Raw genomic sequence first — 16,470 nt, 5'->3', positions numbered from 1 at the left:
CTATCTACGCAGAAACAACTTCTATTGGCTTTAAAGGAAAAAAAAATTTACACATTATATATAGTAAAATTGAGCAAAGAAAAATGGAGCACCTAATCCTAAAGTTATGCAAATATTAACTCATAGATCTTTAAACTGGAAGGAACTCGAGATTACATACTACCTTGGGATAGAATGGCTCTCATTCATCAGGTTGTTTTCTATATTTGCCAACTAAATTAACCAATGATATACAATTTCCTGCTGATCTTTAACTACATTTTATTGTCTGTTTTTTTGTTTGTTTGATTTCATTTTTTTTTTTGAGGCAACCAGGGGCTCAGTCCATAGAGAGTTGGACCTGGATTGAGGAAGGCCTGAGTTCAAATACTACTCTGGGCAAGTCACTTAACCTGTGTTTGCCTTTATCCACTGAAGAAGGAAATGGCAAACCACTCTGGTATCCCTGCCAAACACAATGTGTACAGAATTGGTGAGCTATGGTTCACAGAATCACAGAGAGTCAGATATGACTGAACAACAACTATCTATTTTAAGCTTACTAAAAATCTACATTAACTAAATTAATTATGATTAACAAAAGATATATATTAATTGTACTATTGGTATTTCAAAGCTAACTTGGAGGTAACATACCTATTTTTTATCCCAAAGCAACAATGATTATACTTCACCACAAATTAGAATTAAAGTTTTAATCATTTGCCTTCTATATAATACTGTAGAGTCAAAGCTCTAAAATGTGGAAATTAGGACTTATTTTGAAAGATTTCAAGTCACTCTAGAGTCACCAAATATAAGAAGAGTTTAAGTCATTATCAATGAAACAAAGTAAGGAATTCCTTGAGATATGGTACAGGTACGTTATTGAAAAATTGGTCAGAAAGCAAAACCCTTGTTTTCATAATGAGTTCCACAAGAATCCCAGAGTTGTGCTTTTACAAAAAAAAAAGTCAGCTTGTTGAAAGGTAGCTTGCTGTATGCAAGGTAGGAATCTTTTCGAAGGAGGAGGAAAGGAAACAAGCCAATTATCTACAAAGCACTATGCTAAGAATTTTACAAATGTTATCTCATTTGATGCTCACAAAAACCCTTGGAGTTAGGTGATATCATTATCCCTGCTTTAGAGTTGAGGTAAATGAGGTAAATAAGTTAAATGACTTGCCCAGGGATACAGAGATAGCAAGTGAGTGTCTGAGGTTGGATTTAAACTCAGGTCTTTCTGACTCAAGGTCCCAAGATTAACCTACTGCACCATCTCTCTGCCTCTAAAGCTGTTAGAATAAAGAAAAATAATTGGTGAAAAATAAGGTAACATACTATCATAAAAAAAGAATAAAGAAAAATAAAACTGTCCAGAAGTAGATAATTTCCTACACGGTACCTTTCTGGCACAAGTCTGGTTTAGGTTCTCCAATGGAGAAAAAACAAAATAAAACAAGGGGAAAAAAACACTGCTCTATAGAGAAGCCAGCTAGTATATTTGTAGACTACTTCCAAAGGGCAAGTTAATCAATTAACATACATTTCTTAAGTGTCTACTAAATGCTAGGCACTATGTATCCTAAACTATAGGTTTGATGGCTAAATTATAAGTGATTGCTAGAAAGTTCTGTATAGCTATTCAAGTATAAAATGGGAATACTTAATTTTTATTGTAATTAATATTTCCTTGTACTACCACTCTAGCAAGACATCTACCTACCAAGTCTCTCTGAAGCTTCCTACTGCTTTTCTAACCAGTTCTTTTATTTGCTATCATATTCTCCTAAGTACTCCAACTTTTCCAGAATTATTCTTACTTTCCATGTTAGGCTGTCCCTGGAAAATCCAAGTGCTTTTGAAAATATCTGTGTTAAAGTTATTAAAGATCTAACCCATCATTTTGCCCATAGTCACGGAGTTAATGGCAACCAACTTTGTCCTGTGTTTTTAACTACCAAAAGGGCATATGAGAGTCATGATTTGTCTTACCATTGAATTGGAATGCCTTTCCAAAGTTGGTGAACCCCGCTGGAAGGCAGGATCTCTATAAAGATCTCCCACATTAAATGAGCTCGATTTCTTTTTCGTAAGAAATGAACTTTCACTTCCTATTTTAATAATGAAATATAAAATAAAGATATTAAAGATGACATGAAGAATCAGAAAGAAAGATTGGAATACAAATCACAAACATAGGATTTAAACATTTTCTCATTAGAGAGAATAGTTTGATCAATTTTCTTTTAGAATCTTTCACATGTTAAGTAGTCAAACTCTTATCTTCAGTATATTAATAATAAAATAATTCTGGCTTCACTTTTTTAAATATCAACTATTGATATGTTTATCATTTTCAAGGAATTATTTCTTAAACTTCCTTGAAATTCATTTTAATCCTTTATTAACATTTAATGTTTCTTCTTATTCTACCATTTTTGGAAAGTTGTATTCATTCAATTAAATTACCCATTTTTTGTTTATGCCTTCATTTTTTTAAATAAAAATTTTAAAAAACAACAATTCTGGAAAAGAATACTGTTTTAAAAAATATATATACAAGTTATTGGGGAAGTAAAGGTTTGTTAATAACAGAAACATACTAAAATCATTTATATTGGGGGTAATAGATCTGTAACAGTTAAAAATCAACTTACAAAATTTTCTTTTTCTACCTAGAGACTAATATTCAAATCTGTCTTTGAAGAGTTTATATTTCCAAAAATACTTGTAAATATAAATGAAGTAGTTAGAAGAAAAAGAACAATGCAGTCATAGATTTTCAGCTTCCAAGGAAAGGATATGTAGTCTAAAACTCTCACATTACAGATGTGAAAACTAGTGGCCAAAAAGTTAGAAGTCATTTATTCACCTAGATAGGTTTTAAGCAGTAGAGGTAGGATTCATTTCCTGGTCCTTTGCCTACCACTACGCATTACACTATCATAGATAGCTTCATAATACTAGATGTGATTTCATCTCGCTATGAGAAACTTTTTCTACCAATGAAGATTAATACCTTCTCCATAACTCTCTCAGTGACTGGCCTAGGGACACACAGACAGCACGTGACAAGTGCAGGACTGAACCCAGGATACTTGAAGGACAGCTCTTTCTCTACTATGGCACTCTGAAAAGTCATCTTATAACTGTAAGTGTTGTATTTTAAGTGACAGAAATTTAAAAATAAATTAATTCAAAAGAAAGATTTTATTTTTTTTCAGAAAGCTGTTCCAGCTTAAATTCTTTATCTAGCCAGCTTAAATCCTTTATCCAGAAGACTGAGAAAAGACGTTGCTAAAAAAGGAAATCAATCAATAAGTATTTATTTGACACTTATTACATGCCAGGCACTGTGCTAGGCTCTAGAAATAATAAGGATGAAACCATCCCTATTCACAAGGAGTTAATATTCTCAAGACACATACTTACAATGTAACCCTTGGCAAGTGATCTAATCTATCAGAGCTCCAGTCAATTCCCTAAGCCTAAAGGTTGCAGAGAAGGTGCTAACTTGCTTTGGCAGAGGAAGTTTTCTTATCTAATATTTCCCTATATCAATGAAACTGCAGTTCCATTAACTATCTCAATACCTAAAGAAAGAAAAAGAAGCTACCATCAACTTTGGTGAGAGATTAAACTTTGCTTTCTCTACTTTAAAGATCTACAAAAAGAAATTTTTTTTCACCAAACTTCTTAATTTGTTGCTCTTCAAACAGCTTTAACAATCATATCTAGAGATATAACATGAAAGAGTTAACATGTCATAGTCTTTACCTTCACTATCAACATCATCACTGTAACCAAATACACAGTCTACAGAAGACTCAGGTATGACAGTCCAATCACTAATTTTATCAAGGTCATCTTCAGGAAAACTTCCATCACTGTCTGATATTGGTCCATCTTCTGCTAAACTTTTCATTTGATATCTTAGTACCATTCTTGCCAATGCAGATCCTGTGTCTAACAGTGAAAAGCCATAAATACTGATATTTCTAGAATATATCGATTTTTAAAAGTCAAGAATATAAAAGAAATAAGGCAAATTCAAGATTTCTTTCACAATTATACTTCCTGAAGAAAAATTAAATCAGTTAGTTTTGTCTCTTAAAACCATTATGCAACAGTATTGCTTCTTGATGAAAACAGATAATGTACTTAAAAGATAAGTCGTTAAAAACATAAGATTACATTTAGCCTTGGCCTAGACTTTAGGCCACAAAAGGAAATTATGCACTTGAATGAATCCATACTCTTTATCAGAGTACATTACTTGATAAACTGTCTAAAAATACTGAAGTAAAAAAGAAATCAGGTCACAATACAGAAGACTCAATCATTACTAAAGCTTTGGCCTGAGTGGCTACAATAATAAAGTTCACATCCAAGCTCATTCATTTCCCAGCCAATCAGAAGGTTTTCCATAGGAAGCTGTACCTTGAAACTCAAGATGGAAAAAAAAATGGTGGCACTAATCTGAGTGTAGATACAATTACAGCTATTCTTCTCCTACCTTACCCTTGAGAAGTTGATTTGTTTTAACTCAAGTATAAGACTTTATGTTTATCTGTATTATTTAATTTTCTCAATTTCTGTACAACACTAATTTGCTGAGGTCTTTTTGGATACTGATTGCCATTTAACACATTACCAATTCTTCCAGGTTTGTGTCACGCAAAAATTTTAAAAGGATGCCATATATGCCTTTATCAATAAAAGAGTTTAATAACACAGGTCACAGGGACTCATTATTAGAGGTCCCCTGCCAAGTTGTAATCAAACTATTCCTAAATATTCTTTTGATGTGGTCATTTTACCATTTTCAAATCTACTTACCTATATTATTGTCTAGACCAGTGGCGTAAAACTCAAATAGAAATGGGGGTGACTAAGCCATATAAAAGAATCCATTTGAGCTACATATTAACTTACAAAAACTACAATGGCTTATATATCTATTTTTTTATTAATCCATCAACACATTAAAACTGGATAGGAACTAAATATTTTTAAAAAGAAACATTTTTATAAATTTTACAATGTTTTCAATATTAATGTGTATTTATATATTACATACATGCATACAAATTAGGTGGGAACTAATTATAAAGAAAAAACATGCAAGTTGAATATTAAAGTGATGCACATTATTGCAAAACAGATCACTAAAAAAAAGATTCAAAATTTACTATAATTTAATATGGTTTGCTAGAAACTGTGTATCTTCTGCCAGAAACTATTTTAGCAATATCAAGAATAAACTTCTGTGATATTGTAGTTTTCAGCATCAATGATAAATGCTCATTTGCTCATTTTGCCCTATGTGAAGTTTTAATAGTCTTTTGGAGTGAAAATAACTGCCATATATTTGCCAAACAAGGCTAAGATTCTTGAAGCAAAAATGCACATTTCAACAAAATATCTTGGCAAGTAAGAATAAAAATCTGGAACATGAACTTCATTATACTTTTCTTTTAGTACCTACTGCACTGAATTTCAACAAGTTCTGTTTTGATTGTTATTTTTTGCTCTCTCAACATCAAAAGGAAATTGTTTTCACATATTCTTAATCCTTCAAATCACTTTTTAAATTCAAATAGCAATTCTGAATACTTGCGGCATACTTGCTGAAATTAAAAGAACTAAATGATTCTTGATAATTTTTACATGTAGGAAAATGAGTCAAATTACAATTTTAGTTGCCTTTTTCTAAGACCAAGTTTTATCTTAAATTCTTTAATACAATCAAACATAAATGTTATAACCTGATTTTGACCCAGAAGTTTTAAATTCAACTAAGTTAAATCTCTCAATAACTACAATGAAAGCCAAATCCTGAAACCGGTTCTTTTTATTAAGACATTCTGGTGAGTCTTTCTTCATTTCTAAAAATATTTTGATTTAATGGCAAAATTGCCAAACACACTTCAAAACCTTACAACAGGAAATTCAAACTTTTGAAAATAGTAAAATCTCCACTTATGCCTCACTTTTAATTTCAAAGAGTAATGAGGAAAATTATTGTTGTTTCAATCCTTGAAAACATATAAAAGTCACTGTTTTCTTACCAAACTTCAGCATATGTTCCATTTTCACTATTTTTCAGTGCAACACAACCTGCTGTACAATGCAATATGGGTGATGAAACTTAGTATCAGGAACAACTTCATTCTGCTTAGCCAATGAGATGTTTGTAAAGTGTTTAGCATAGTATCTGCACATAGCAGACATTTAATAGATGTTTATTTCCTTCTACTTACCTTTCCTTCATAATGCATATATATATATATATATATAATACACACACATATTTGTGTATATATATGTGTATATATGTGTGTATGCATGTATGTATATATATGTATAGGCATGTGCATATGTGTATGTGTATGTATATACACACACACATTATATATATTTCCTTCTGAGGAAAAATGATTATTTCACTCATACTAATAATCATTTATTTAATTAGGACTGAGGGTTTTCCTCTTCCTATTTCTTCATTCAGAAATCAGAAATCAGCCCCTGTAGGTTATCCAGCCAGCCTTTGAAGGGCAGAGCTGATAATGAGATAAAATCTTACGTGAAAATTACTAAAGCAGGAAAACTTAGATCTGATCAAAAGGTAAAGAAATTCTGGCTTAGGTGAATTGGTGAATTTTAGTCCACTATGTTTTAGTCAGAGAAGTCTGAGCGGAAGTAGACTCTCCCTTTTGTCTACATTATCTTAGATGGCGACTTTGACCAAGGCTCAGTGATCAGAGTTACATCCCCCAGACCCTCATTAGAATAAACCCACCCCCTCATTATATTCATTCTCTCTCTACTTGTTAACCAATCAGAGTTGATTTCCACCTTCAGGAACACCCACTTTTCCAAAGGCACATAAGGACTGAATGGGTTCTATAAGGGGTCTTTGGTTTGGGAGAGACAGATAAATGATCCCTTTATTATTTGCTACCCATAATTAATAAAATAATTGTTAATTAACCAGAAACTTGAATGTGATATGTAACACTTCTTTCTATACTGATCCCTTAACACCACCTTCAGCATGTAGCCTCTAGCATTGATCTCTTCCTTTATATGGTCCAACCTGGCTGCTTTTCCAGCTCACTCCTTTTAGTGTTACTTTCACCTTCCCTATAAGAATACCCATACCCTTTGAGCTCTGCTCAAAGGAATATAAATTTTGATTATTGAAACTTCAGCAAGATATCTTGGGGTTTACAGGCTAGATTTATTTTTTAAGGACCAGAGACTTAACCCAAATCACTCTGGCTCTCATTGACTGGCCAACACCAAGTTCCAGTCCAAGCCTCACATGTTTACTGTTTGGGCTCTGATGGCTCAGAATGAGCAGAAATAGCAATTGTTTCTCTTTTGGCCATTAACCCTAAGGCTCTTCCCCTCCTAGATTAATTTTGTTTCTTGCTTTTTTTTTTGACTAGGTAAAAGAGGCCATTCTTTCTCTCATTTCTTGTCTAGTCTTAATCACTCAATGGGCATTGCTTCAGTCAAACTGAGACCTAGGAAAGACCTTATGCTAAATAGGCCAAGGTCTCCCACTGTATCCAGGCCATCTCCACTGCTCCTGATTTATATCTTGCCCCTGGAACCAAATGGCTCTGGAGGATAGAGTAAGGCTAGTGACTGTATAGCCCTCCCTCATTGAAATCCTATTTGTTTACAAATCATGACATTACTTTCCTGATGTCATGGCTCTCTTCAAGAATGAAGGACAAACTATGAAAGAACAATAAATGAGCCCATAACTATGATATTAGGGTCTGAGAGTGGTGATTCTGCTGTTCTTGATGGCAAAAAAAGTGATAATTTTTTTTCCATGTAAAAGTTATAATCTTTTCCTATTGCTTTCTGTTGTTGTCTTCCTTCCATTTTCATTTTAAGTATCCTTTGGATCACTTTGCTAATTGGCTATCTTAACAACCACCACTCTACTTTAAACCTCCAATGCTTTTGCTTTATGAGACAATGCTACTGAAACTGCCCATCATCCTTCTTCATAAGATTTTACTCATAAGTTAGTCTAACCTAGTTTATGTAAAAATAGATAAAATATTAAGACTTTAAAAAAATCATTGAGACTTCCTCTTCCGGGACCCAAGATGGCAGAGTAAAAAGGTAGTTGCTCTCACCCTCCCCTACTAACCTCTGAAAACCCAGAAAATATCACCCCAGAAAAATACCCTGGAACAGATGAACTAGAAGAAAGATGAGGAGCAGCAGTGCGGCAGCCCAGCAAATGGATCTCATAGTCCCTCTGCAAAAATAAGGGAAGCAGAACTATAAAGACCAGAAGCAGATAAACACCCTGCAGTATTCATTTGAAAGAAGCTAAAGAAAGCAACCTAGAGTCTTCCTAAAGTCCCAGCCTTGTTGATTCCAACCCAACACCAGGTAAGCTGTCAGAACCCTACACCTTCCAACTGTCAACCAGGAAGAGATCCTGAAGCCAGGTGGTAGAGCAGGCAAACACCAACACCTGGACCTCCAAGTGCCTCAGTGAGTGAGGGGGAACTGGGGGAAACCAGCTAGAAAATCACCAGGTGCCTCAGCACTCTACCGCAAAGGAATCTTCCAGTGCATTAGCAGAACCAAGGGAGGCAACATTGCAAGGGGCTCCAGGCAGATAAACACCCTGCAGCACCCATCTAAAAGGATCTAAAGAAAGCTAAAGGAAAAGAAAAGCAGGCAACCTAGAATTGCCTGAAAGTTCCAGACTTGCTGATTCCAGCCCAACACGAGGTAAGCTGCCAGAACCCTACAGCCTCCAATTGCCAACATGAGAGACCCCAGCACACAAAGCCAGCAACCAAGACCCGGTTTCCTAACACAAGAAGCTTGGGTGAGTGCCCTCTGTTCCCCAACAGGAGAGCTCAATCTCTTTAAAGGCCAGGGAATAAAGAAACACCATGAGTAAAAAGAAATGTACCATAGATTCATTTTACAAGAAGAATGAAAATCAAGATAAAAATTCTGAAGAGGACGACATTGTCAACAAACCCACATCTCCAACGTCAAAAGTATGAACTGGTCTAAAGCCCAGAAACCCTTCTCAGAAGAACTCAAGAAGGATTTTAAAAGTCAAATCAGAGAGGTAGAAGAGTCCTTAAAAAGTACAATTGGCCAATTGGAAACAAAGCATACTGAAGAACACAAGTCTCTAAAAAACACAATTGGCAAACTGGAAAAATACACTGAAGAAAAAAATCCCTTAAAAATACAATTGGCCAAGAAGGAAGTACAAAAACTAACAGAAGAAAACAATCTGTTAAAAAAGAATTGGACAAATGGAAACTAATGACTCTATGAGAGAGCAAGAATCAGTCAAACAAAAAAAAAATGAAAAATGAAAAAATGTAAAATACCTCATCGTAAAACAACCGACCTGGAAAATCGATTCAGGAGAGACAATTTAAAAATTATTGGCCTACCTAAAAATCATGATCAAAAAAAGTGGCTGGACAGTATCTTTCAGGAAATCGTAAAGGTAAACTGCCCTGAAGTCCTAGAACCAGAAGGGAAAATAACCATAGAAAGAATCACCGCACCACCTGAAAGAGATCCCAAATTGACAACGCCAAGGAATATAATAGCAAAATTCCAAAATTACCAGATGAAAGAGAAGGTGCTGCAAGCAGCCAGAAAGAAACAATTTAAATATCATGGAACCACAGTCAGGATTACACAGGACCTTGCAGCTTCTACATTAAAAGACCACAGGGCATGGAACATGATATTCCTAAGGCAAAGGAGCTTGGAATGCAGCCAAGGATCAATTACCCAGCAAAAATGAGCATCATTTTTCAAGGGGAGAGATGGATATTCAACAAATAGGGACTTCCAAACTTTCCTGATAAAAAGACCAGAGCTCAACAAAAAATTTGATCTTCAAGTACAGGACTCAAGAAGGACTTAAAAAGGTAAATGGGACAGAAAGATACAATATGTTGTTAATAAGGGGGGCTGTTTACCCCTACAAGGGAATATGACACTTGCAACCTTGAGAACTGTATTGTTATTACACCATGTTAAAGGAGTATACATAAAGGGTGGATATTAGTTGACTTTGATGTAATGATAAAAAAAAATCTAATCAAGTGGGTTAAATGGATCCAAATAAGTGGATCAATCTGATCTTAGAAAATGTACTGAGAAAGGAGGAGGCAGACAAGGGTAAATTACATTACAGGAAAAGACACAAAATCCTATTACAGAGGGAAAGAAGGGGGGGAGCATTGTTTGAACCTTACTCTCATCAGATTTGGCTCAAGAAGGGCATAACATAATCAGTTAGGTATAGAAATCTAACTTGCCCTATAGGCAGTAGGAGGGAAAGGGGAAAAAGAAAGAAAAGGGAGGGGGAAGAAGGGAGGAGAAGCAGTAAGTAAAGGGGAAGAAAAGGGAAAGGGATAATAAAAGGGAGGGACTGAAGGAGGCAGTGGTCAAAAGCAAAACACTAGTGGGGGGAAAGGAAAAAGGAGAAAGAAAAGCATAAAGGGGGAAAGGATGGAGAAAAGACACAGATAGTAATCATAACTGTGAATGTGAATGGGATGAACTCTCCCATAAAACGGAAACGATTGCAGAATGGATTAAAAACCATAATCCTACAATATGTTGTTTACAGGAAACACATTTGAAAAAGAGTGACACATACAGGGTAAAGGTAAAAGGCTGGAGCAGAATATATTATGCTTCAGCTGAAGTAAAAAAAGCAGGGGTAGCAATCCTGATCTCAGACAAAGCAAAAGCAAAAATAGATCTAATCAAAAGAGATAAGGAAGGAAACTACATCCTGCTAAAAGGCACCATAGACAATGAAGTAATATCATTACTAAACATATATGCACCAAATGGTATAGCATCCAAATTCTTACAGGAGAAGTTCAGGGAGTTACAGGAAGAAATAGACAGCAAAACTATACTGGGGGACCTGAACCTCCCCCTCTCTGCACTAGATAATCTAACCACAAAATAAACAAGAAAGAAGTTAAGGAGGTGAATAGAACATTAGAAAAGTTAGGTATGATAGACCTCTGGAGAAAACTGAATGGGGATAGAAAGGAATATACTTTTTTCTCGGCAGTACATGGCACATACACAAAAATTGACCATGTACTAGGGCATAAAAACCTCACAATCCAATGCAGAAAGGCAGAAATATTAAATGCATCCTTTTCAGATCATGATGCAATAAAAATTATATGTAATAAAGGGCCATGGAAAGATAGACTAAAAAATAATTGGAAACTAAATAATCTAATCCTAAAAAATGATTGGGTCAAACAACAAATCATAGAAACAATCAATAATTTCATTCAAGAGAATGACAATAATGAGACAACATACCAAAACTATGGGATGCAGCAAAAGCAGTTCTTAGGGGAAGTTTTATATCTCTAAATGCTTACATAAATAAAATAGAAAAAGAGGAGATTAATGAATTGGGCATACAACTAAAAAAACTAGAAAAAGAACAAATTAAAAATCCTCAACTAAACACAAATTAGAAATATTGAAAACCAAAGGAAAAATTAATAAAATTGAAATTAAGAAAACTATTGAACTAATAAATAAAACTAAGAGCTGGTTTTATGAAAAAACCAATAAAATAGATAACCTTTGGTTAATTTAATTAAAAAAAGAAAGAAGAAAACCAAATTACTAGTATCAAGAATGAAAAGGGTGAAGCTACCACCAAGGAAGAGGAAATTAAAACAATAATTAGGAATTATTTTGCCCAACTATATGCCAACAAATTTGACAATCTTAGTGAAATGGATACATATTTACAAAAATATAAATTGCCCAGATTAACGAAGAGGAAGTAAAATACTTAAATAACCCCATCTCAGAAAAAGAAATTGAACAAGCCATTGATGAACTCCCTAGGAAAAAATCTCCAGGGCCAGATGGATTTACATGCAATTCTATCAAACATTTAAAGAACAATTAATTCCAATACTATATAGACTATTTGGGAAAGTAGTTAAAGAAGGAGTCTTACCAAATTCTTTTTATGATACAAATATGGTGTTGATACCTAAGCCAGGAAGAGTCAAAATAGAGAAAGAAAATTATAGACCAATTTCTCTAATGAATATAGATGCAAAAATTTTAAACAAAATACTAGCAAATAGATTACAGCAACTTATCACAAGAATAATACACTATGACCAGGTAGGATTTATACCAGGAATGCAGGGTTGGTTCAATATTAGGAAAACTATCAGCATCATTGAGCATATCAACACAAAACCAACAGAAACCACATGATCATCTCAATAGATGCAGAAAAAGCTTTTAAAAATACAACACCCATTCGTATTAAAAACACTAGAAAGCATAGGTATAAATGGAGTCTTCCTTAAAATAATAAATAGCATCTATCTAAAACCTTCAGCAAGCATTATATGTAATGGGGACAGGCTAGAAGCATTTCCAATAAGATCGGGGGTGAAACAAGGATGTCCATTATCACCACTGTTATTCAATATTGTACTGGAAACTTAGCTTTAGCAATAAGAGAAGAAAAAGAAATTGAAGGCATTAGAATAGGCAAAGAAGAAACAAAGCTATCACTCTTTGCAGATGACATGATGATATACTTAGAGAATCCTAGAGAATCAAGTAAAAAACTACTTGAAATAATAAAAACTTTAGCAAAGTTGCAGGCTATAAAAAAACCCACATAAATCATGGCATTTCTATATATTACCAACAAAGCCCAACAGCAAGAGATAGAAAGAGAAATCCATTTAAACTTACTGTAGACATTATAAAATATTTAGGAGTCTACCTCCTGAAACAAACCCAGGAACTCTATGAACACAATTACAAAACACTTTTCACACAAATAAAATCAGATCTAAATAATTGGAAAAACATCAGTTGCTCATGAGTAGGCCGAGCTAATATAATAAAAATGACAATCCTACCTAAGCTAATTTACTTATTCAGTGCCATACCAATCAAACTACCAAAAAATTATTTTATAGAGTTAGAAAAAAATAACAAGATTCATTTGGAATAACAAAAGGTCCAGAATATCAAAGGAACTAATGAAAAGAAATGCAGGGAAGGTGGCCTAGCAATTCCAGATCTTAAATTGTATTATAAAGCAGCAATCATCAAAACTGCTTGGTACTGGCTAAGAAATAGAGTGTGGATCAGTGGAATAGGTTAAATATGCAAGACACAGTAGTCAATGACTATAGTAATCCATTATTTGATAAACCCAAAGACCCCAGCTTCTGGGATAAGAACCCACTCTTTGAAAAAAACTGCTGGGAAAACTGGAAAAGAGTATGGCAGAAACTAGGCATAGACCCAAATCTCACACCATATACCAAAATAAAGTCAAAATGGGTTCATGATTTAGACATAAAGGCTGATACTATAAGCAAACTGGGGAAACGAGGAATATTACCTATCAGATCTATGGAGAACAGAAGAATTCATGACCAAACAGGAGATAGAGAACATTACAAAAAGCAAAATGGATAATTTTGATTACATTAAATTGAAAAGTTTTTGCACAAACAAAGCCAATGCAACTAAGATTAGAAGGAAAGGTAGAAAATTGGGAAAGAATTTTTACAACCAGTCTCCTGATAAAGGCCGCATTTCAAAATATAGAGAATTAAGACAAATTTATAAGAATACAAGCCATTCTCCAATTGATAAATGGTCAAAGGGTATGTACAGACAGTTCTCAGATGAAGATTAAAGCCATCTATAGTCATATGAAAAAATGCTCTAAATCATTGATTAGAGAAATGCAAATCAAAACAACTCTGAGGTACCACATCACACCTATCAGATTGGCCAACATGACAAAACAGGAAAATGATAAATGTTGGAGAAGATGTGGGAAAATTGGAACACTAATGCATTGTTGGTGGATTGTGAAATGATCCAACCATTTTGGAGAACAATTTGGAACCATGCCCAAAAGGCTATAAAAATGTGCAAACTCTTGCACCTAGCAATAGCACTTCTAGGGCTATATCCCAAAGAGATCATACAAATGGGAAAAGGACCCACATGTACAAAAATATTCATAGCAGCTCTTTTTGTGGTGGCAAAGAATTGGAAATTGAGAGGATGCCCATCAATTGTGGAATGGCTGAGCAAGTTGTGGTATATGAATGTAAAGGAATACTACTGTGCTATAAGAAAAACCTGGAAAGACTTGTATGGTCTGATGCTGAGTGAAGTGAGCAGAACCAAGAGAACGTTGTACACAATAAGAGCCGTGTTGTGTGATGAATAATATTGATAAACTTACCCCTTCTCAGCAATACAAAGATCTAAGACATGTCCAGAGGCCTTGTGGTGGAAAATGTTATCCACATCCAAAGAAAGAACTATAGAAGTTGAATTGCTATCATTTTTTTCCTCTTCTGTTGAGTTTTGTTTCCTCTTTCTGATGGTTCCTCCTATTGGTTTAAATTTTTACTTAACAACTTCACTAATGTGAAAATATGTTTAATAGGAATGTAAATGTATAGCCGTCTTGGGGAGGGTGGTGGGGAGGAGGGGGAGAAAAATTTCATACTCAAAAGCATATGGAAGTAATTGTTGCTAAACCAAAATAAATTAATAAAATTTTAAAAAATCATTAAGACTCATCTTCAACAAATATATGGAAGTGATTGTTGATAAATCAAAATAAATTAATAAAATTTAAAAAAATCATTAACACTCTTATCTTCAACAAATTAAAGGGTTCCTACTGAAACTTACTTGTTTGTTTTCTTAAATTCGATACTTTATCCGGAAATAAAGGACTAAGCCATGAAGGTTCAATTTTTCCAATACAAAACCCTCCAAGACAAATGCTGTTATTGGCAAGATCCAGGCCAAGCTTCCTTAACAGTAAACTGATGATTTCACTATTATTTTTCTTTATGCTGATCATCAATGCCTTACGAATATCCTGTTCCCTCGATCCATTATTTAACAAGAGTTCCACTAATTTGGGACTGCTTTCTTTTTCACAAACCTAGACAAAGAAAAAAGAGAGAAAGCGTGAATATTAAGCAAACTGTAGTTTTTTTAAACTAGTCTTGTGTTTTCCCTCCTATTTAGGATCATAGGCTCATAGATTTAGAGCTGGAAGAAAAGGTAAGGTTATCTAATGTACTCCCTTCATATGACAGTTAAGGAAACTGAAAGGGGAAATGAAAGGCCCAAGGTTCATAAGTGACAAATTTGGGATTTGAATCCAAGTCCTGTCCCCTAATACACCATTAATCTTAGAGTGTAATATATGAAACACGGGCAAGATTATTTCCCCAATTTTTGAAAGAGATAAGGAATGAAGCAGGAGCACTACCACATGTCATAGTGGTAGTATACAGTAGTATAAATGACATATAGGCTCTTTTAAACTATTCAAGCTTAAAACTGAATAAAGATTGAATGCCACAATCCAATAGCATCAGCACTACAAAGCTCTGAACTGCCAGTCCTGGAGAGACAACACTATAGCACCAGCACGTCAAAGCACAGAATTGCCTCCATAGCACTAGGGCTGCAGTTCTGTCACAGGCAGTATGGACAACCACATAGCACCAGTTTGGCATCTCTCTAAAATGCCTAGAGGGAGCAAGATAGGACATAGTATGTGGGGGCAGGAGTATGTTAGTAAGCACTCTACTAAGCCTGAGAAAAAGAGCACTGCATCCAGATGGAGGCTGTTCTAACCACTTAAAAGTCATTCCAGGGACAACTAAGTGGTGCAGTAGATAGAGTGCTGAGTTTGGAGTCAGGAAAACCTGAGTTCAAATCTAGCCTCAGACACTTATTACCTGTGTGACCCCGAGCAAGACAATGTCATGAGTAAAATATAACAAAGGTCGATTAAGGCACATTTTCTCCAAGCATGATAACAGTTTATTAGCAGGCAAAATGGGTTTAATGACTTCCTCAGTAAGCCAAAGACCCTGAAGTGAAGATGCATCTTCTTTTTATAAACATAGAATAAAAAATAGAATCAGTGGGGCAGCTAGGTGGTGCAGTGGATAGAGCACCGGCCCTGGAGTCAAGAGGACCTGAGTTCAAATCCAGCCTCAGAAATATAACACTTACTAACTGTGTGACTTTGGGTAAGTCACTTAAGCCCAACTGCCTCACAAAAAAAAAAAAAAGAATAGAATCGGGAGATAAGGAAATAATACAGTTGGTTATAGAGTTGGCAATATCATGTGGATGAGAACTTATGATTGGTTACACCAAGAAAAGTGGGTCTGCACACACAGGAACCAAGAACACCCCTCTTTGTCTTAGAGAAATGCTTTACAGATTTATGGGAGCCAGCTGCATCCTGAGGTCACTGATACTGGAACAGGGATAGCAGACTCACTGGTGCCTGGGAATGAGATAAGACCACTACTAAAAGGGCAAGGATAAGCAAAGATGGGACCAGGTCAGCTATCAAGGATAATGTAC

General features: G+C 34.7%; 1 protein-coding gene across 1 annotated transcript in view; it reads right to left on the bottom strand.

Annotated features, from left to right (window-relative positions):
• The window catches only part of LRRK2 (leucine rich repeat kinase 2), a 204,874-nt gene that overhangs the window by 119,644 nt on the left and 68,760 nt on the right, over window positions 1-16,470 (bottom strand). Inside the window, exons 19-21 of the mRNA XM_020973685.2 lie at window positions 14,764-15,022; window positions 3,760-3,948; window positions 1,975-2,093 (exon numbers count right to left, since the gene is read on the bottom strand). Of these exons, the coding sequence (XP_020829344.1) occupies window positions 1,975-2,093; window positions 3,760-3,948; window positions 14,764-15,022 (567 nt within the window). The remainder of the gene's footprint in view (window positions 1-1,974; window positions 2,094-3,759; window positions 3,949-14,763; window positions 15,023-16,470) is intronic.

The sequence above is a fragment of the Phascolarctos cinereus genome, unplaced genomic scaffold, assembly GCF_003287225.1.
Source record: "Phascolarctos cinereus isolate Bilbo 61053 unplaced genomic scaffold, phaCin_HiC Scaffold_1;HRSCAF=81, whole genome shotgun sequence".
Taxonomy (NCBI): domain Eukaryota; kingdom Metazoa; phylum Chordata; class Mammalia; order Diprotodontia; family Phascolarctidae; genus Phascolarctos; species Phascolarctos cinereus.
The sequence above is the reverse complement of the archived record's forward strand: the minus strand, read 5'-3'. Positions and strand labels throughout refer to the sequence as shown.